The sequence below is a fragment of the Canis aureus genome, chromosome 20, assembly GCF_053574225.1.
Source record: "Canis aureus isolate CA01 chromosome 20, VMU_Caureus_v.1.0, whole genome shotgun sequence".
Lineage (NCBI taxonomy): Eukaryota > Metazoa > Chordata > Mammalia > Carnivora > Canidae > Canis > Canis aureus.
Window position 1 is genome coordinate 44798253 of NC_135630.1, and position 23965 is coordinate 44822217.

General features: G+C 35.8%; 1 protein-coding gene and 1 long non-coding RNA gene across 5 annotated transcripts in view; one reads left to right on the top strand and one right to left on the bottom strand.

Annotated features, from left to right (window-relative positions):
• ZRANB3 (zinc finger RANBP2-type containing 3) overlaps nt 1-23965 on the bottom strand; it is a 300848-nt gene that overhangs the window by 165081 nt on the left and 111802 nt on the right. For all 4 annotated transcript variants that reach the window (XM_077861515.1, XM_077861516.1, XM_077861514.1 and 1 more), the window contains exon 3: nt 20808-20826. In XM_077861515.1, coding sequence (XP_077717641.1) covers nt 20808-20826 — 19 coding nt within the window. The remainder of the gene's footprint in view (nt 1-20807; nt 20827-23965) is intronic.
• The window catches only part of LOC144291762 (uncharacterized), a 48837-nt gene continuing 41899 nt past the window's right edge, over nt 17028-23965 (top strand). Inside the window, exon 1 of the long non-coding RNA XR_013359231.1 lies at nt 17028-17116. This is a non-coding gene — a long non-coding RNA (uncharacterized LOC144291762). The remainder of the gene's footprint in view (nt 17117-23965) is intronic.

Here is a 23965-nt window from a genome sequence, read left to right on the forward strand (position 1 = left end):
GCTCAGCTGTTAGGCGCCTGCCTTTGGCCCAGGGCGCAATCCTGGAGTCCCAGGATTGAGTCCTGGGATCGGGCTCCTCCCTGCATCGGGCTCCTGGTGTGGAGCCTGTTTCTCCCTCTGCCTGTGCCTGTGACTGTGTCTGTGTCTCTGTCTCACTCTCTGTGTGTCTATCATGAATAAATAAATAAAATCTTTAAAAAAAAATAAAAAACAACCTTTCATTTTTCGTACAAACTTTCCAAATCAAATTCTGAATGAAGTCTTTTTGACCTGAAAGAAACTTTGGGATTTCTTTCCAGAGGGCTCCCTGGAGCACCCTACAGGATCTATTAAACAAATTAGGCTTATTTGCTACATTACATTACATGGGAAATCTTGTCAAATAAGAAGTAGTACTAAATTCACTTTATGTTGTATTTGTAAAACTGTGGTACATGCAGAAAAAGTCCATTCTGCTTCTGCAAAAAACCACCCCTCATTGCCAGACTTTGGCCATCCTGATGTCCTTGTAACATGGCAGTAATCTGCTCCCTGAACAGTGAAATTATGGTGAGTAAAAAATGGCTATAAATTATTATTTTTTTTTTTTTTTTGGCTGTAAATTAAATAAACAGTCAGGGCTACATGAAAACCAAGACAGCCACTTGGTTCTTCTTGGATCTCTGGCAAGCCCCACTTTTTGTTTTTTACATTCCTTCATCCACCATAGTACACTTAAGATGATTCAAATTATAAACAGACACTGATGGGGGAACATAGTTCTATAATAATGCAAAAACAGTCTATCAGCAATGCCTGTCTTGTCAGGTCCATAATTCTTAAAGAAAAAAAAAAAAAAAAAACTATTTCCAGGAACCTCAGACTTCCTCCTCCGGATCTTTTGAAAACCCGTAGCTGGATTTAGTATGGATTATCAATTATGTTCTTATTATCATATATATGTTTTCTAGATGGGTTGAAATATTTTTCATTTGGCTAGGCTGATGCCTTCATATTGGCAAAGGAACTGTAAGAAAAAGTGTTTACCACTTGAGGGTATAACTTTACATAATCTCCAGTGACTGAGCCACCTACTTCACTGGGCAAATCATATAGCCTTAACGAAAATCTTACAAACTTCTGGGATGCCTGGTGGCTCGGTGATTGAGTGTCTGCCTTTTGCTCAGGGCATGATCCCAGGGTCTGGAATCGAGTCTCACATGGTCTCCTTGCAGAGAGCCTGCTTCTCCATCTGCCTGTGTCTCTGCCTCTATCTCTGTGTGTCTCTCATGAATAAATAAATAAAATCTTTAAAAAAAAAAAGAAAATTTTACAAATTTCTTTGAATTCATCAGTCCACAACCTTCTGCTGATCCATTGTTGTTTCAAGCTAGTATGACAACCTACTATAAGTCTCTAATGTCTTATACTTAAGCCTGTCAACAACACCTTAAAAAAAAAAAGCCTTCCTGGATCCCAATTAAAAAAAAAAAAAGTTGGCTACAGTCTAGAGATTGGTGACTGGGTATTTTATAAACATAAAAGAAGATAGCACTCAAGCCCTATTGGAAGAGATCTTACCAAGTACTCCTGACCACTAACAATGTTGTAAAACTAAAAGGTATTGAGCCTTGAGTACACATCACACATCTAAAGAATGCTCTACCTGACACTTGAACCTGCATAGACACTGGACATTTCCAAATCACAATGATGAGGAAGAGAAGTAACGGACACCAAGGAAGACTGCTTCTGCCCAAGATGACAGATCAAGGCATCATACTTTACCTAAACATGATACCCTTTCTCCTTCTTTTCCTTTCCTTTATTCTGGCACTGGCCTATAATGATAACAACCTCAATTGTATCTCCCAGGCCACTGCTAAAGGGGGACAACCATTAGAATTTAGAGCATACTTTTGTTACAGGCTAAGAGAAAAGCCAGATGAAATCTTATTGGTTGATTCCCCTAAATTTTCATTGGGAGTCAGAAAGGACCTACCTGGAGGGTTTCATGATTCAGGATTCACCCCTTTTGGCAGATCCCCACTTCCCTGGTTAGGGATAAATGTAAACAAGGCTATGATGGGGAACTTTTCCTTAATTCTTGAAATATCACAGAATCTGACACTAAAGCAATAGCTGCCAATAAAGATCCTTAACCCTCCAGCCAAAAGAGCTTTTAATAATACAATAGCTCTTGATTATCTTTTACCAGAGTGAGGAGGTGTGTGTGCTACAACCAACGTCATGTGATATACCCAGATTAACACTTCTGTAGAAGTTGAAACTCGATTACATAAAATCACCAAGCAATCACTTGGCTTAAAAGAATAAGACCCTTTAGGAGGGTCTTATTTCACTTGTTTGATTTGATTGGTTTGGGTCTTGGGAACCATGGCTTCCAAGTACACTCTGAACATTGGGAATTAACCTGTGTATAGTAATCAGGATAAAGTCCTTGGTGTATTATATTCTCTCAAAAGCTTTAAACCTATGTTTGCACCCACTAACCACCAAACGATCTCCCTAAGACTGAAATGGCATAAGAACTAAGAAAATGGCCAACTTACAAATTGTGAACCTGTGAGTATCACAGGGGTCAAGTAAATACATCGTGACCTATGAATATCACACAAAGGAACAACAATTGTGAGAACTTCAGAGGATTAGCTGAGACTGGCACTAATGCCTTAAATTCTGGTCACATCTCAGTTAAACTCAAGAGTGTGATCAAAAGCAGCTAATTGTTCAAAAGAAAACCAGAGTCCCCAAAATGACACCATTTAGCATAAAGTTCCAAGTCAATAAACCAAGACTTAATACCTAACCTAACTGCAGTTTCAGCCCCCATTAAATGTCACCTTTAAACAGTCAACATAGGAATTTCTTGGTCAGCACTAGGAAATTTACTGTAGACCCCATCTGATCCTCTTAGGAGGGCGACCTTACATAAAACAATGAATTCTTTACTAATAATTTCCTTCTTTCCATTCCCTATCTTTAAGCACTTTCTTTTTCTTAGCCCTTTGGAGCTCCCCTCTGCTTGGTAGGTGGTATGTTGCCTGATGCATCAATTAATTAATAAAGCCAATTAGATCTTTAATATTTACTCAGTTGAATTTCTATTAACAGCTGAAACTTAACACATGGAACAAAAAGGCCTTGGAGTAGCAAAAATGAAGAATTACCAGCAGACACATAACTTAAAATAGTCTGAGATTTAATAAAGGACCTAACTCTTCTCAGTAGTTGATAACCTCGAATAAATGAAAAAAGGTTAAATTATTCTTAGTATGCAATGTTTGATGACACAGAAACATACAGTAATCTTATGAAAAAATCTTCCTTTCAAAATTATGATAAATATGGATGCTTGGCTGTCCTAAAACTTGACTCTAAGGAAACATCTCATTTCCTATAGGCTTAAATGCATAAAATTTCATAACATGAGAATATCATCATCATTAAAAAATATATTCTAGTTTAAAATTCCAATTGGCTTTAGAGCTTGAGAGAAGGAGAATGGATCAGAACTTGCAAAAAAATGCCAAAGACTGAATCATTCTCCTGATACCTTTTAGAGCACTTATTAGTAAAATTAATTTAAGGTTAAAAAAGATACATACTTCACATCATGGTAATATACAAAAAGAGGACACTAAGAATTTACAAAATGATTTCCTAAACCTTTTTAAAGTAATGTAAGTCTTTTCAAATAAAATATCACACAGAAACTCAACATTTGTTGAGCACAAAAGTGAGATGGCTATGCCTGGGGTAAAGGGGGGGAACTTAGCCCCATCCCATTAGTCTCAACCTCAGTTATGGGAAGTATAACTCTGGGAAATACAGTGTGCAAACCATGGAAGATAAATTAGTCATTAAACTCAAATTTCCACTTTCAACACTGGTTTTCTACTTATTTCTACAAGGCTTACTTCAAATCAACTTCCTCCAGAAAGTCTTCCGACCTAATTAAGCCTGAATGGCTTCATCCACAAAAGTGCTATAGAATTTCAATTTGTGAACTTCATTTCAAACATTTCCAATATCTTACATTTTACACATACTACATAGAGAGATATACTTGCCAATCTTCCATTTTTGATTAAAAGTTTCTCAGATAATGGTTATCTTTCTTAATTCATATCCTTCAGAACTTATCAAATAGAAGATGCTTGATAGCATTTATTTGTTGAAAACAAGAGGTTAAAGGTAGGTTAGTCAATGTCTAAAGGACAAAATGACTTTAAAATGTTCTAATGTAAGAAAAGTAAGACCTGGACTGATAATAATTCCTAGTTGCTCTCTATGAAAAGTTGGGTGCTTTTACTGTGGAAAACACTATGAAAGTTCCTCAATAAAATTAAAAACAAAATTACCGTGACATCTAGTGATTCCACTAATGAATATTTACAAAACAAAACACTAATTAAAAAAGATATATGTACACTTATATTTATTGCAGTATTATTTACAATAGCCAAGGTTGAAAGCAACCTACATGTCCATCAACAGATGAGTAGATAAGGAAAATGTGCTATATGTTTATCTTGGAAGACTACTCAGCCATAAAAAAAGAGTGAAATCTTGCCATTCATAACAACATGGATGGACCTAGAGGGCATTACACTTGGTGAAATAAGTCAGATAGAGAAAGAAAAATACCTATGATTTCACTTATATCTGAAGATCAACAACAAAACAAACAGGAAGCAGAAACAGACCCATGAACACAGAGAACAAACTAGTCACTGTCAGAAAGAAGGAAGGATGAGGAAATGGGGAAATGGGGAAATGGGTGAAGGGGAGTAGGAGGTACAGACTTCTATTTAAGGAGTGATTAAGCTGTGAGGATAAAAGGGACAGCAGAGGGAATATTCCCAATGGTATTGCAATAGCATTTTATGGTGAAACATGGTAGTGATACCTGTGGTGAGCACAGCAAAATACATAGAGTTAATGAACCACTATGCTACACACCTGACACTAACACAACATTGTATGTCAAGTACACATCAATTAAAAAAATTTTTTTGGTCCAGCAGCCAGGTACACAGCAGCCACAGTGTATCACACACATCCAACATGGCACACACACATCCCCAGCCTCAAACCTACATCCTTTTCAGCTACCAGGTGCACAGTTGCCATTATGCACCACACCTAGCCATAGCACTGGGACCAGTGGCCACAGAGTGGCCAGTTGCACACTCCCAGTCAACCTTGTGTACCTGCAGCCATTGCAGTGCTTCAAAGAATCTGGCACAGGATTAGTGGCTTGGTGCAAATGTTGTGCATGTCGCAGCCCTGCTTCCAAGTTCCCCAGCCGGCTTACCCTCTCAGAGCCAGCCTACTTGGGTCCAACTAACACCATGAGAGCAAGCACAACCCACGACAGACAGAGAGTCAGTGCAACTGACTGCACTAAAAGGAAAAGTAAGTTACACAAAATAGGGTGTAAGAAATACACATAAGGTACTCTCCTGAAATGCCAAGTTCTGGTGAACAGGGAGTGCATTACAAGGCACTCAAGAAACTTTTCTTCATAGAGTCATTACTCTCAAAAGCAGAAGACACAGAAACAGAAACAGACAGGTAAACAAAATGAGGACAGAGAAATTTATCCCAAAAGAAAAAACAGGACAAAGCTACAGCCAAAGATCTAAATGAAATAGATAAAAATAATGTTACTGATAGAAAATTCAAAAAAAAATTCAAAGCAATGATCATAAGGATACTCACTAAACTTGAGAAAACAGTAGAAGACATGAGGAACGCCTGGGTTGGCTCAGCAGTTGAGCATCTGCCTTTGGCTCAGAACGTGATCCCAGAGTCCTGGGATTGAGTCCCATATCGGGCTTCCTGCATTGAGCCTGCTTCTCCCTTTGTCTATGTCTCTGCCTCTCTCATGAATAAATAAATAAAATAAATAAATAAAGAGTAGAAGACATGAGTAAACCCCTCACACTGTGAGATAAGGAATAACATAGCAGATAAAAGGTGCGATAAACAAAATAAGAAACACATTTGATGGAATGAACAGCAGGATATAAGAAGCAGAACAACCTAAATGGCAGAGTAATGGAAAGTAAGCAAGATAAACAAAACATAGAGAAAAGAATGATGCAAAATGAAAATAGACTTAAGGGAACTCAGTTACTCTGTCAAACATAGTAACATTCATATTACAGGAGTCTCAGAAGAAGGAGAGTAAGAAAAGAGGGCAGAAAATTTATTTGAAGAAACAGAAGCTGAAAATTTCCCTAATCTGGGGAATGAAACACATATCCAGATCCAGGAGGCACAGGGAACTCCCATTAAAATCAACAAAAGCAGTCCCCACACCAAGACATATTGAATTCACTTGGTAAGATATAGTGATAAAGAAAAAACATTAAAAACAGCAAGACAAAATAAGTCAGTAACTTATAAGGGAAAATTCAGAAGGCAATCAGGAGAGTTTTCAACAGAAATTTTGAAGGCCAAAGGGGAGTGGCAGACTATATTTCAAGTGCTGAGTAAGAAAAATCTTCAGCTGGGCAGCCCAGGTGGTTCAGCGATTTAGCGCCACCTTCAGCCCAGTGTGTGATCCTGGAGACCCGGAATCGAGTCCCACGTCGGGCTCCCTGCATGGAACCTGCTTCTCCCTCTGCCTGTGTCTCTGTCTCTGCCCCTCTGTGTGTGTGTGTCTCTCTCATGAATAAATAAATAAAATATTTTTAAAAAAAAGAAAAGAAAAATCTGCAGCCAAAAATACTCTATCCAGTCGGGCTATCATTCAAAATAGAGTGATAAAGAATTTCCCAAACAAAAACTAAAGGAGCTCATGGCCACTAAACCAACACTGCAAGGAATATTACAGAGGACTCATTGAGTGAAAAGGAGAGACCAAAAGTGACAGTATGTTAGAAGGAAAGACTGATTTTTTTCTAAAGAATCAGTCAAGGAACTCACAAAAAAAAAAAAAAAGCCTATAAAACATAATAACATACTAAAATGTGAGAAGGAGGTAAGCAAAGAATGAGTTGAAACTTAAACAATCATCATCTCAATATAGTCATCTATACACATAAGAGGTTACATACAAACCTAATGGTAACTCTATATTGAAAACTAGGACACCTGGGTGGCTCAGCCAGCTAAGTGTCCAACTCCTGATTTCAGTTCAGGTCATGATCTAAGTGTCATGGGATCAAGCCCTGCATCAGGCTCCATGCTCAGTGGGGAGTCTGCTTGAGATTCTCTCTATCCCTCTCCCTCCCCCCTCCCTGCCACTCTAGCACTCTCTCTCAAGTAAATAATCTTAAAAAAAGAAAACCACTAAGAAATATGCAAAGAATAAAGAGAAAGATATTACTAAAAAAATCAGCAAAGCATGGAAGAGTAAAGATAAGAAAGGATCAGAGAAAACCAGAAACAACCAGAAAATAAATAATAAAATGGCAATAAATATATATCTATCGATAATGACTTTGAATGTAAATGGAGTAACCAATCAAAAGACACTGGGTGACAGAATCGATAAAAAAAAAAACAAGACCCATCTATATGCTGCCTACAAGAGACACATTTTGGATCTAAAGACACCAGCAGATTCAAAGTGAGAGGACAGAGAAATATCTATCACAGAAATGGGTGTCAAAAGAAAGCCAGAGTAGCAATACTTATATTGGACAAGTAAACATTAAAATAAAGACTATAACAAGAGATAAAGAATGACACTATCTCATAATAAAGAGGACTCACCAACAAGAAGACATGAAATTGTAAATATTTATACACCCAACATAGGATCACCCAAATGCATAAAACAGTTAGTAATAAAGGAACTAATTGATAATAATACAATAATACTAGGGCTTTAACGCCTCACTTACCTCAATGGACAGATCACCTAAACAGAAAATCAACAAGGAAACAATGGCTGCGAATCACACACTGGAAAAAATGGATTTCATTTTTATATGTATATACTCAGAACACTACATTCTAAAACAGCAGAATATTCCTTTCCATGTACCACAGAACACTCTCTAGAATAGATCACATATTAGCCCACAATGAAATCTCAATAAATTCAAGCAGATTGAAATTATACAATGCATTTTTCTGACCATAACAACTATGAAACTTTTATGTATATTCAGAATTATTGTCAAATTCCCCATGCAGCTGTGCCCTCTTTGGACTTTCAAATTCTGGGGAACTTTCCTAACTTATTAGAAAAAGAAAAGTAGGACGCCTGGGTGGCTCAGCAGTTGAGCATCTGCCTTCAGCTCAGGGCATGATCCCGGGTCTGGGGGTGGAGTTCTGCGTCAGGCTCCCTTGGGGGAGCCCACTTCTCCCTCTGCCTATGTCTCTGCTTCTGCCTCTGCATCTCTCATGAATAAATAAATAAAATCTTTTTAAAAAAAAAGAAGGAAATTAAATTAGGGTGTGATATTTAACTACTCTTCTGATTTTAAATAGCTTCTATTAAATACAAACATTCCATTTAGTGAAAACTGGTAAGACAGGAATGTTTGCAACATTCTCCCTATAATGTACTTGGAAGTGTAAATGTATAACAGTGCCTTAAGTTTCTATAATAGAAGCAGCCTTTCAAATGCTTATATGGATTGGAAACATTTAATTCTAGAAAGATGTTTTGTGTCTGATTGTATCTGGGTAGGGATTAACTCCCCATTGTTGACATCTCTGCTTTTCAATTTGATTTTTTTCCAAATTATTGAGAGAACCCTGTAAGAACACAGCTGTATGAAAGAGCAGGAGCCCTGAACAAAATTATATAAGCTTCCAAAGAAATTAGGGTAAACTTCTTTAAAATTAAAAATGCAATCAATTGCATTCGTATTTTGCTAGTGTCCTAGATAAAAAAATTTCAGACTAAAAAAAAATTCAGACTAAAAGATGACTTAAAGGAAAGCAAAAAGGGTCTATACTAGGTTTTTTTAATAAAATGTATTAAAATATCCCCTAACCCCAAAACCCACTTAAAGGAATCTTTTCTCCTTTACCTCTATATGTCTATAATAAGTGAAGGTGGGTAGTAGTAGGCTGTGTACCTGATTTAAAGTACTAATGGGCGCCGGGTGGCTCAGTGGTTGAGCATCTGCCTTTGGCTCAGGTTGTGATCCCTGAGTTGAGATCCCTCATTGGGCTCCCTGCAGGCAGCCTGCTACTCTGCGTTTGTCTCTGCCTCTCTCTCTGTATCTCTTACGAATAAATAAATAAAATCTTTAAAAAAAAAAAAAAGTAAAGTACTGATGACTAGTGGACAGTATATCCCTCTCGTCCAAATAAAGCAATATTACTTGATTGAGTTCCAATGGGTTTCAAGTCAATGACAACAAAAACATTAATAAGACAAAAGAAGTTCTCTCTCATTCATTCATTCATTCATTCATTCATTCATTCATTTATAAGGCATTAATAGCAAATCTACTCCCCAGATATTATTAAGTAGACATGGCTTGAGTCCTAGGAGTTCACATCTATGGGAGAGAAATAGGTGAGTACAGAATATAATTCAAACTATAGTAGAAATACTAACACGGAGAAACCAAAAGGCAACAAGGATGGTGATACAGAAGAAGAGATATCTGAAGAGTGCTTTGAAAGGTTATTTTGTTGATGGACTTGAGGTAAGAGTGAGATATAGAAGGAAAAACATTCATCAAAAAACCCAGCACATATAAAGTTATCACAGCCTTAAAAAGTCATGATGTTCAGGAATAGAAGAAAAATGGGAAAGGAATATCTGAGATATATTCCTCTGTTTCTTAGATAAATAATCTCATAAGAAAAGTATTATTCTCTACTTTGTACAAGAAAACAGCCCCAAAGAGATCATCCTGTCCAATATGGCACTGATAATAAGTGGTAGAGTTTGTAGTAAGTAGAGAATAGAGACATGGAAGTGTAGTAAGTAAAGAGATGGAAATATCACTAGAATTTCCTCTGGAGAAGAGCAGAAAAGAATGGAGGGGATAAATAATGGTTACCTTGTGAAGCAAAGGAAAGGAAATCATCAATAAAATGAAAAAGGCAACATAATAAATGGTAGAAAGTATATGCAAATCATATATATATGTTAAAGAGTTAATATCCTAACATACATAAAGAACTCATACAATTCAATAGCAAACAAACAAACTATTTAGAAATTGGGCAGAGGATTTGAACAGACATTTTCCCAGAGAAGACATACAGATGGCCAACAGGTACATGAAAAGGCACAAAACTAATCACCAGGGACATTCAAATCAAAACCACAATGAGATATTACTTCACACTTGTTAGAATGGCTATTGCCAAAAATATAAGAAATAGTGTTGGTGAGGATATAGAAAAATGGGAACCCCTGTGCACTGTTGGTGGGAATATATTTGGTGCAGCCACCATGGAAAACAGTATGGAACTTCCTCAAAAAATTAAAAAATAGGGGTGCTTGGGTGGCTCAGTCAGTTAAGCATCCAACTCTTGATTCTGGCTTTGATCACGATCTCAGGGTAATGAGATTGAGCCCTATGTTGGGCTCCTCAGTGGCGAGTCTGCTTGAGATTTCTCTCCCTCTCCTCTGCCCTTCTCCCCTCTCATGCTCTCTCTAAAAATAAATAAATCTATAAAAAAATTAAAAGTAAAACTATTGTATGATCCAGCAATTCCATTTCTGTGCTTTTATGCAAAGGGAACTTAAACACTAATTCAAAAGAATATATGCACCCCCTTATTCATTGCAGCATTAATTATAATAGTCAAGACATGAAGGCAATGTAAGTGTACATCGGTGAATAAATGGATAGAGAAAATTTTAACACACACTGTGGAATATTATTCAGCCATAAAAAGGAAGGAATTCTCACCACTTCCAACATGGTTAGACCCTGAGGGAATTATGCTGACTGAAATAAGAGAGAGAAAAACAAATACTTATGATCTCTCTTATATGTGCAATATAAACAAAACAAAACAGAAAAACAAACTAAGCTCATAGATAGAAAAAAGACACTGGTTGTTGCCAAAGATTGTGGGGTGGGCAAAATGGGTAAAGAGGATCAAAGGTACAAAATTCCAGTTATCAAATAAACAAATAATGGGGATATAACTTATAGCATGGTGACTATCATTAGTAATACTATATTACATATTAGAAAGCTGCTAAGAAAGTAGATCTTAAAAGTTCTTATCACAAGAAAAAAAATTTGGGGACACCTGGGTGGCTCAGCAATTGAGTGTCTGCCTTTGGCTTAGGGCGTGATCCCAGGTCCGGGGATCGAGTCCTGCATTGGGCTTCCTTGCATGGAGCCTGCTTCTCTCTCTGCCTCTCTCTCTATGTGTGTCTCATGAATAAATAAATAAAATCTTTAAAAAAATTTTTAAAAAGACAAGAAAAAAATTAACTATGTATGGTGATGGATGTTAATTGATTGTGGTAATTATGTTATAATATCTGTAAATATCAAATCATATTATATATCTGAAACTAATACAATATTATATGTCAAATATACATCAATTTAAAAAAAGAAAAAAATACTGATGAAATTAAAGATATTCTAAATAAATGGAGAGATATTCTATGTTTAGAGACTTAAGACTCAACATTGTTAAGGTTTTTTCCACATTTGACTATAGTTCTATAATTTCTTCCCAACTGGATCTATAAATTCAATGTAATACCAATCAAAATTGTAGTAAACTATTTTGTAAAGAATGGGAAACTGATTGTAAAATTATTTGGAAAGGCAAAGGACCCAGAAGAGCCAAGAGAGTACTGAAAAGGATGAAGAAAATGTGATGATTCACATCCAATTTCAAGATTTATTACAAGGTTACAGTAATCAAGACAGTGTGGTATTGGTTAAAGTATAGACACTGATCAATGGAACAAGAGAGAGCACCCAGAAAAAGACCCATACAAATAAAGTCAACTGATCTTTGGCAAAGAAGCAAGGCAATCCAATGGAGTAAAGGTAGTCTTTTAAAAAAATAGTACTGGAACAAATGGATATCCATATGCAAAAAGGAAAAAAAGAATCTAAGACTCAGACCTTACTTTTCACAAATATTAACTGTAAATGGACCTGTAAGTGTAATGCAAAAGTACAGAACCCCTAAAAAATAATATAGAAGAAAATCTAGGTAACATTGGATTTGACAGTGAGATAGAAGACCAAAATGAAAATCAATGAGAAAAAATTGATAAGGTAGACTTAAAATTAAAAACTTCAGCTCTGTGAAAGACACTTTTAAGAGAATGAAAAGACAAATGACAAACTGGGAGAAAATATATGGAAAACAGATATCTGAAAAAGGACTTGTACCTAAAATAGACAAAGAACTCTTAAAACTCAATAAAAAAAGGGGGGGGGAACAATCCAGTTTTAAAAATGTAGAAAAGAGGGGATCCCTGGGTGGCGCAGCGGTTTGGCGCCTGCCTTTGGCCCAGGGCGCGATCCTGGAGACCCGGGATCGAATCCCACATCAGGCTCCCCGTGCATGGAGCCTGCTTCTCCCTCTGCCTGTGTCTCTGCCTCTCTCTCTCTCTCTGTGACTATCATAAATAAAAATTAAAAAAAAAAAATTTAAATTCTTAAAAAAAAATAAATAAATAAATAAAAATGTGGAAAAGAACTGAACAGAAACCACCAAAAGATATAAATATGTATATATAGATGCCATATAAATATACAAAAGGATGCTCAACATCACATCATTAAAGAATCACAAATGAAAAGGAGACCCTACTACACCTAGTAGAATGGCTAAAACTAAAAAAAATTAAACTTGACAGTATCAACTATTAGTAAGGTTCCCGGGCAAGAGCATTCATTCATTGCTAGTAAAAATACAAAATAGTACAGCTACTCTGGAAGAGAGTTTGACAGCCTCTGACAAAAATGAATGTAGTCTTACTATATATTATGGGTTCAACTGTGTGCCCTACAAAAGATACACTGAAGTCCTAACATCCCAGGACTTTAGGATATGACCTTATTTGGATATAGGGCTGTTGCACATGTAATTAGTTAAGATGATGTCATACTGATGTCATGCTTAATCCAATCTGACTGGTATTCTTTTAAAAGGAAAAGAGACATAAACAGGGAGAACAGAATGTGAAGATAGGGGCAGTTTCTATTAGCCCAGAAACACCAAGGATTGGTAGCCATCACTTGAAACTAGAAGAGAAGCATCACACATATTCTCCCTCAGAGCTCTCAGGAGGAACCAAACCTCCTGACACATTGATTTCAGATTTCTAGCTTCCAGAATTGTGAGAGGATTAAATTTCTGTTGTTTTAAGCCACAGAGCCTGTGAAACTTCCTTACGGCAGTTCTAGGAGACTAACTAAACTATATAATCTAGTGATTGCAGCCCTAGGTAACTACTCAACTAATTTAAAAACTCATTCAAACAAAAATCAACATGTGAACAGTAACAGCAGCCTTAATAATTGTCAAAGACTGGAAGCAACTAAGATATCATTTTATCTTGGTGACTGGAAAAACAAACTGTGCACATTCATATAATATGTAGTTCAATCATAAAAAGAAAAAGCTATCGAGCCACAAAAGGACATGGATGAATCTTAAATGCATACAGCTAAGTGAAGAAAATCAGTCTGAAAAAGCAGTGAACTCCTTCCAATTATATGACATTCTTAAAAAGGCAAAACAATAGTCATTAAACATATGAGTAGCTGTCTGGGGTATTGGTTTGGGAGGAATTAAATAAGTGAAGCACAGACAATTGTTTAAGGCAGTAAAATTATTCTGTATGATGCCATAATGGTGAATACAAGACACCAAACATTTGTAAAAATTCCCAGAACTATAAATTACAAAGAGTAAACTTTAATGTCCGCAAATATTTAAAAAATAAATTAGGTGGTTAGGGGATCCCATGATGGAATGCAGAATGTAATAAAAGAATTTAAATGTATCATTAATAAATGAAACAATCTCACTGAAGGAAGTAAAGGAATAAGATGCTAAGTAATTTTAAAATTAAGTGGAATCTGTAAAAATAATGCCAAAAGGAACTGTACATAAGCACTGTACTCTATTTGACAATTTTCTTTCGGACAGGTGTATAGGCTAACAATACTGAAACCATCATACAGGTATACTGGAAGTGAACAATTAAGTAAATGGATGACAGATGGTGGGAGCCAGGATTCTTACTGTTCGAATGGGAGGTTATAGATAAGCAAGCAGAAGAGGCTAGAATTATCTATGTGGTAATCAATTAGAGTTGGAAATGTAAGTATAAACAGATGGTTACATATAAATGATATTTGTAAGTATGTGTATGCATGTGTGTATATACACACACACATTTCTCCATGTTCTATCAGCTGAGAGGATCTAGAGGAAATGACACCCTATAGATACGAATACATACCTAACCTCTTAGATTCTGGTTCTAATATTATTCTTTAACAAAAAGAATCCATGATTTCTTGGAGAAATGGTTGATTCTAGTACTGTGGTAAGAAATATGTAAGATGAGCCTGGAATATTTTGTATTATTAAAAAGCAAGAAAATGCTAAAAATATACAACAAAACCCCAAAACAGACAAACAAAACAGCCCACAATGAAGGAAGTTGTCAAAAGGACACAGGAGTAAATTGAAAGAGCTCCCCCTGGCCAAAGCTAGAACAAGCTAAGCAACAACAACAACAACAAAAAATAATAAAGTAGCAGTGGATAATAACCCAAAACATAAAAATAAATATCCAAGAGTCCATATTGATATAAACAAATGATAAAATGAGTGCATGAATGAACGAATTCCAAATAGTTTGTGTATTTACTCTGCCTTTAAGGCAATGGAGTATAACTCCCTTATATGGGCTGCATATAATTACTTTCTTTTAAATAATATAGTATGAAAAGGAAGGAAAAAATAGTAACTTTACAGTGGAGAAATCTGACAAACACTATATCAAGACAGGTGATTTACACCTATGGTGAAAAAGTCATACTGATGGCATGTACCCTTGATCTGACATGATGACAATAGCACTTTATTCCTGTGGTCTTCCTCCCCAAAACACATTACCCTAGTGTGATTATGAGGAAAACATAAGACAAATACCAATTAAGGATCATTCTATAAAATATTAAACCATTAATTCTAAAAGAATGTCTTCAAAAACAAGGAAAGTCTGAGAAACTGTCACAACCCTCAGATGCGTAAATAAACATGACTACAGAATATTAGGGAAAAACTGAGAAAACCTATATAAAATATGGTCATTAGTTAGCCATAATACATTAATATTGGTTCATTAATGAAGACACCTATTCCATACTAATCTAAGGCATTAATAGGGGACTGGATATGGGGTACACAAGAACTCTCTGTATCATCTTTATAATAATCCTATAAATTTAAAACCTAAATAATTCTAAAAATCTAAAGTAAAAGATCATTTTTAAAAGGACATTAAAAATATAATAAGGCTAGCCTTAGAAATAAGGGAAGGAAAAAAACAGGCAAATGATACCGAATTAAAGGAATACAGATAGTCTCACTAGCACAAAATTTTTACACCACCACTCTTATTCTAACATTCAGCTTCATTCATTTGAGCACTGTGTCCTGCAGATTCTTTTGTCCTCAAGAATCCTGCTGCTAAATATAAAAAGTCTGGTACCTAGAGACTTTGTATAGAATAGTAATTGTTAGAGAGACATGGGAGCTGGATTACTTTAGGTCAAATATTTCAGCTGCTAGCACATACTGGCTGCATGTTCTTTAACAATTTGCTTAACCTCTTTGTTTTGTGGTTTTTTTTTTTTTTAAGATTTATTTATTTATTTATTTATTCATAGAGACACCCAGAGAGAGAGAGGCAGAGACACAGGCAGAGGGAGAAGCAGGCTCCATGCAGGGAGCCCGATGTAGGACTCGATCCCAGGTCTCCAGGATCACAACCTGGGCTGAAGGCGGCGCTAAACTGCTGAGCCACCCAGGCTGCCAGCTTAACCTCTTTGTACCTCAGCTTCCTCATTTATAAAATGAGAATAATAATACTACCCCAAAGGGTTGTGAGACTGAAGTAAATTAACACATGCTAAGATTACAACAGAACCTGGCACATAGATGTTGAAGTGTTAACTATTTAACTAGTTCATTCATTCAACAAAAAATGGATCAATGACACACGAAGGTTATAAATCCAAAACAGTAAGGGCTCAAGGAGAGAGTGTAATTCAGCCTGGGCCTGGTAAAGGAAATCTAAGATTTGTAGATACCAGTAAAACAAAATTGCCATCTCAGCTCACTTTGTCAAATGTGAGTAGGCTATGCAAAAGGAAAACTAAAATTCTTCATGCCTATTTTAATTTCTTAGTCCTCAAATCTATAAAGTTAATCTTGGGAGAATATATATCACAATATTAATTTTCAGGTCTTTTGAACAAAAATAACCTTCCAAAGGGGTCTATTACTGTTTCCGCACACCTACACTTTTCTGCCTGCAGAGAAACTGACAAGGGTTTTCAAACATAACTTCAGCCTACAGAAGTACTTCTACCAGCGTGGAACAGGTCCCACAGTCTCTCTCCTCTAAACCCCTCCCTCTTCCAGAGAAGCACCCTGACCCAAAGAAAGTATAGGGCTTTTAACTGTTCCAAATAGTTATCTATTAATGTGTCCCAAAATAGCCACAAAGTAAGGGGAAACCAAGTAGTTCAGCTTTAATAAATAGTTTCCTTTTCTTTTGAAAAAGGAAGGAAGTAATACTTTATTTGGTATATTCCCCCCCACACACACTTCAAATGTTTTCTCAAGTAATAGGAAGGAGGAAAGTTTTTAAAAAGTGTGTGTGTGTGTGTGTGTGTGTTGTGTGCTGAGATGGGGGACTAAAATAAAGTACGAACAAAAAAATGTTACATAAGATAAAAGTAGGAATTTTTTGGCTTTCATAATAGATACTGTAGGCAAGTAAAGACAGAATCCATGTACTGAAACTTTTGTCCATTATGACATAATATTAGGCTATTATGTAAATCCAGGATATTAATCCCATCTTAAGTAAAAATGAACATTGTAAAATTTTCTAACTACTGTATTTCTACAGAGAACAACAATTTTTCAATACTTGAAAAATAAGGTAGGAAATGTATAGGTTTAATATTTTTCTGCATGTATATCCTATTAAATTCCCTGGTTTGTGTTAATGTGAAACTATTTGTCACATTTACAACTGTTTTCTTTAAGAAGGCTCCATGCTCAGTATGGAGCTCAACACAGGGCTTGAACTCCCGGGCCTGCTATCAAGACCCAAGCCAAGATCAAGAGTTGGATGCTTAACAGACTCAGCCACCCAGGTGCCCCTCCTTTTACAACTTTTTAATGAATAAACACTTTCAATAATTTTCAACTGAAGAACAAGGGCAAAGTGGTTTACAAGGAATTATTAAGAAACAAGGTAACAGTGCAACAGCCTGAGTGTAGACTATGGTCTGAATCCCATTATTTATGGATTACAAATTCACAGAGTTTCTGTATATTCACTACACAGTCCTGGAAACAGCATTCAATTGCATTAAACCAAGGGGTGGGCGGGACAGGAAGTAATTAAAGTAGTTTAAGCTATGTTTATAAAGTTCAGTTTATTAAACGTTGCAGCTTTGTTCTTTAAAACTTAGTTTTATAATTGAAACACACAATGATTATATAGTTAGAATTAAACAGAACTTAAGTCATCATTCCAACTTAAAGTTAATGATTACCTTACATACAGTAGATAGATTATATAAGTTCACAAGGAAGGACTACATTAGAGAAAAACCTAACAGTGGAATAATACTAGAAGAGGGAGTATTATCAGTTAAAAGAAGTCATTTGTTTCTAGAGCTAGGGAGGAAAGATCACAGTAGACAGCTAAATTACAGAATACTCCAAGTGGGTATTCAAGCATCTAAAAAACAAAGGAGGGATCCCTGGGTGGCGCAGCGGTTTGGCGCCTGCCTTTGGCCCAGGGCGCGATCCTGGAGACCCGGGATCGAATCCCACGTCAGGCTCCCGGTGCATGGAGCCTGCTTCTCTCTCTGCCTGTCTCTGCCTCTCTCTCTCTCTCTCTCTCTGAGTGTGACTATCGTAAATAAATAAATTTAAAAAAATAAAAAATAAAAAAACTAAAAATAAAAAACAAAGGAGGTTCAATAACAGATATAAAATTGCCCTCCTAAGGCTTTTAGCTATTTGATGAGTCAAATATTTATCATATCAAAACATACTTTTTAATTGACAAAATCAGAAAAGAGATTTGACCTCCAAATTATAAACTATATTTCCCTCTCTGAGTTGACTACCACTTTGTGATAAGATAAAAAAAAAAAGAGAGAGAGAGAACAGTATTAGGAAACAGAATGAAGGTCAAACCAAAGGTTATATAATTTACATATATACAAGTTCTTTCTACTTCAACACTTTTAATTACTTTCATCCAGACTAGTTTAGTAAGATTCCATAAAAATGGCATTTTAGCTCTACTGGTAACAGAGGATGTTAGAGGTTGTGAGCTGTGATTTTACATTTGTGCATCACACTATTGGAAATTCTTTTTTCATAATTAACATCTTGATAGGATTTAACATAGTAACCCTGTAAAGTCAAATAGGTGCAAAAGAAGGAGTCTTTAAAATGTGGGTGAAAAGAAAGTGATTATGATGGACACAAAGTGCAGTTTTCTTTAAAGTGGTGAGGAAATACTAAATAATTATTTTAAATTCATTAAATTAAGAAATAAGAATGCTGTTGAAAGAACGGGGCTGAAATCACTCAAAATGTGACAAGTGCTATGTAATTATAAATAGTAAGAGACAATGAAAAGCAGTTGGTATATGAAAAACTCTTACTGGCTATAGGCTCATCATGAACTCCGAACAATCCTTAGTCTAATGTTAACTGAAGACAGGAGTTGCTTAATGAAAGGTTAAGAAGGCTTAAGGTGCCAATCAAGTGTTCATTTCAATCCATGAACAATTCCATAGATTTAAGGCCCATTCCAATGTCTCTATGATGTCTATGTGACACCAAAATGAAGAACAAGGAAGCAATGATACAACACAGCTGCCAAGATTTTCCCACCCAATCACTTGTAGAGAGATTATCAAGATGGTTGTTACCTGATATAATATAATCTCGGACATCAAACTGGTCTGCTTTATTCTTATTTACTTTTTTAAGATTTTATTTATTTATTCATGAGAGACACACATAGAGAGAGGCAGAGAACCATGCAGAGGGAGAAGCAGGCTTTCTACAGAGAGGCCCATGTGGGAGTTGATCCAGGATCCTGGGATCATGACCTGAGCTGAGGGCAGACGCTCAACCACTGAGCCGACCAGGCGTCCTCAAACTGGTCTGTTTTAAAAACTGATATTGGAGGTGCCTGGTTGGCTCAGTCAGTTGAGCACTGGACTCTTGGTTTCCGCTCAGGCTGTAACCTCAGGTTGTAGATGGTGCCCCACATTAGGCTCCGTGCTCATCAAGGAGTCTGTTTCACATTCTCTCTCCATCTCCAACCCTGTGTGCTCCTCCCCCTGCTCTCGTGCATACCCCCGAATAAATTAAAAAAAAAAATTTTAATGGACGACCATTAAAAACATACACACACACAGCCATACATGTATCACACATATATTTTATACATTATATAAAACAGTTATGCCTAGTTTTGAGGTTTTGAAGGATGAGTTTGTGTTCCTATTTGGTGAAAACAATCAGGGATTAAAAAGGTGAGCCTCTTTTAGTCACTTTAGACTCATAAATTTATTAATTTATGAAGAGGCTTTTGGAATTCATCCTGTTCCAAAAGAGAAAGTGCTGTCATTTCCCAAATGTCTACGTCGTGTCCTAATTACACTGTTGAAGTTCTTCATAGGCAATGACTATGTTTCTAAGTATAACATCTAAAGAAGTGCCTATAGGATAAAGCGTTAAGCTAAAAACTTAGGTAATTATTAATTAGCATAAATCAAGAAACCCTTTATCAAACCTTTCTGCATAGCATTCATGTTCATGTAACACTGTAATTCATTTCTTCCCTAAAGCGATTGTGGAGATAAGCCATTGGTGAGTCTATATATAACTAAAGTGAAGACAGGAGAATCTCTAATAATTCCAATTATATTTTTTTAAAAACTCAGTATCTTTTCTTCCTTTCTAATATATTTTTAAACGTTTTGTTGTTACTTTTAAAGGCATCATGAAAACAGCAACACATTTCTCAAACTGAATAAAAATTAGAATTTTATTGATGTACACTACTGAGAATGTAAAAAGTATCATAGTTTATATAACAAGAACATTTCAGTGAGAAAACATGAATATTGTATATAAATACATGGTACGGTAATTTATCAAATTGTTTAGTGATAATAAAATACCACTTTAATATTGTTTCACACTCATATGAATTAACAATAACTTTTACAGCAAATTTTTAAAAATTCAACTTTTAAGAAGTATTATGACAAGTAGAAAATGAGTTCAGTTTTATTTGGGGCTGAATTTTAAAGCACATTCATGCTTTCTCTGCCAATGACATAAAATTTTGGATCACTAAATGTTAATTCTAACATGTTTCAAGTACACATCTTGCATGCAAGTGTGTGTCTGTGCATGAACAAACAAATACACAACATATTCATCCTCATTTTCATTCTCTTTATCCCCTCTCCTTCTCTCTCTATATATACACACAGTCATAAGGAAAGACACAGTACATGGTAAGTAACACACTAAAAATTGGTTGTGGAATTTTATAAAAGACATAAAAATCATGAAACACTTACTTCATCAGCCACCATACACCTGGAAAAAAATAAAAATAAAACCAAGTTAATATTTTAATGGTCAAAGTCAACCATTTTAAAAGTTTTGATTCAGTGGCTTGCCACAAAATAGTTTACAAATGTTAAAGTACTGAGCCAGAGAGAGGTGTTTACAAATGTGCATGAGAACATGGGCCAACGCTGATTTTATAAAACTCTCTAGGTACCAATGGCATATGGGTCTGCAAGAGGGTGAGTTTCAGAAATATTCCTCGTGCCCACTTGTGGAGATAGTTATAACAGCCCTTCAAAACTGAGATCAAAATGACAAGTGATTATACAAATGACTTCCCTCCTTACCAATAAATCTTAAAATCGGTCTTCTAGAAATTAGAAGAATGCTGTATTGAAGCGTAAGGAAATAAATCTCAGCCAATATTAGCATGTTATCCCTATATTATAAATGCTAAGCCTATTTTTGAGCTGAATTTTGGTTTCTACTAATATTTGGCTAAATTTGCTCTTCTGTCTTCTTTCTTATTCATCTATAGTATAGTAAATTTTATCCACTGAAAATTGAAGATAGGGGGGCATAAACTAAAAAAGCAGAGAGCAAAAACAAAGAATAGGAGGTGTGGTCAGGATTATGAGAGGTCCCTTAGAAATACTGAATATATCATATAGGAAAAGGCAATCTTGTAACTAAGGGGATTTCCAGGCAATCTAAAAAACACTAGAATATTAGCATTACACAAGAATAAAGTCCTTATTTCCATTCTTTTCTTCCTTTATTCCTGATGGCCTTAACATTACACAATTTTATGATTCTTTTAAAATAAAATACAAGTTATGAATTTGGTAATAAATACACTATCAAAGGATAAGTTACAAGTAAAATGGAATTTCAATTTTAGGAAAGAAGGTTACATAATGAGTATTTTTAGAGAAAAATAAAATATAAATACTTGAAATTTAAAAGACATTCAAAAATAAAGTATATTACATGTTTTGCAAACAAGTCTAAAAAGTAAAAAACAAAACACAGTAATTTGAAAAACTTAATTTATTTCCAGAAAGACTCACATGCATACTTATTTTTTCATTTTAAAATGTAACTCAAATTTGGTAAAGATGTCACTTGAAGTGTATATATTATTTATTAAGTGTCTACTGTGTAGTCTAAGTTCTAGGGATATAGCAGTGAATTACTAAGTTCTTTCTTCATAGAGGTTGACTGGAAGAAGACAACAAATAAGCATATGGCTCAAGTGCTGTTAGGTGCTAGTAAAATAAAAAGAAACTAATTTAAACAGGGTAAGGTGGAATAGGCAACGTAGAAAAGGATCTGTTCTACAGAATGGTAGGAAACAGTCTTTATGACAAGGCAATATGAACAGATTTAAGCAAGACATAATTTAAAAAATTTTTATTTAAATTCAATTTAATGAACATTTAGTGTATTATTAGTTTCAGGGGGTAGAATATAATGATTCATCAGTTGCATATAACACCCAGTGCTCATTATATCAAGTGCTCTCTTCAATGCCCATTAACCAATTACCCCATACTGTCACACACCTCCCTCCAGCAACCCTCAGTTTATTTCCTAGAGTTAAGAGTCTCATGGTTTGATTCTGTTTCAATTTTCATCGTATTTTTATGTTTCTTTCCCTTTCTCTATGTTCAACTGTTTTGCTTCTTAAATTCCACAAGAGAAATCATATGGTATCTGTCCTTCTCTGACTGACTTATTTCACTTAGCATATTCCCGCTAGTTCCATTCATGTCATTGCAAATGGCAAGATTTCATTCTTTTTGATGGCTGAGTAGTATTCCAGTGTGTGTTATGTTTCTGTGTGTGTGTGTGCGCGCACACGTGCGCACATTTTCTTTAGCCACTCATCTGTCAATACATATTTGGGCTCTTTCCATACTTTAGTTATTGTAGATATCGCTGCTATAAACATTGGGGTGCAGGTGCCCCTTTGAATCACTGTTTATATCCCTTAGAAAAATACCTAACAGTGCAATTTCTGGGTCATAGGATCGTTCTATTTTTAACTTTTTGAGGAACCTCCACACTGTTTTCCAGAGTGACTGCACCAGTTTACATTCCCACTAACAGTGTAAAAGGGTTCTCCTTTCTCTACATCCTTGCCAACATCTGTTGTTTCCTGAGTTGTTCAATTTAGCCATTCTGACCGGTGTGACGTGGTATCTCATTGTGGTTTCTTCTTTTTTTTTTTTTAAACTCCAGTCCCCAAACTGGGCTTTTTTTTTTTTTTTAATTTTTATTTATTTATGATAGTCACAGAGAGAGAAAGAGAGAGAAGCAGAGACACAGGCAGAGGGAGAAGCAGGCTCCATGCACCGGGAGCCCGACGTGGGATTCCATCCCGGGTCTCCAGGATCATGCCCTGGGCCAAAGGCAGGCGCCAAACCGCTGCGCCACCCAGGGATCCCTCATTGTGGTTTCGATTTCTATTTTCCCTGATGCCGAGTGATGTCAAGCATTTTTTTCATGTGTCTGTTGGCCACTTCTAAGTCTTCTCTGGAGAAATGTCTGTTCATGTGAGCAAGACACAAATTTAATGAGGAAGGGAATCATGAGAAAATATGAAGAAGAGTATTCTTAAAGTGATCAGCAAGAGCAGGGGCCCTGAGATAAAATGGCTATGATGTAATTAAGAAGGAAAAAGAAAACTAATGTAAATAATGTGCACTAAATCATGAAACTGGTAGAAAATAAGGTTGGAAGGCAGCTGAAAGAGTCTAATGGCATGGTGAACCTCATAACCAATTGTATGGAGTTTGGATTTTCTTCAAATTCTTTGGAGGGAAGCAACATTTTATATTTTAAAAAGATAACTCTGGCTTATAGGGAGTAAACTGTAGAGGGCAAGAGCAGAAGCGTGAAGAATAGTAAGGAGGCACCTGCAGTAGACCAGGAGGAAAACAACAATGCACAGAATGAGGGGTAGAGGTGGAGGTGGTAAGAAGTAGTCAGCTTAGGCACATTTTGAAAGTACAGCTAATAGGATTTGTGGATTAACTGAGATGTGGATGTAAAAATAAAAGAGAAGTCAAGAATGAATCGTGACACCTGGGTGGCTCAGTCAGTAAAGCACCTGCCTTCGGCTTGGGTCATGATCCTGAAGCCCTGAGATCAAGCCCCACAT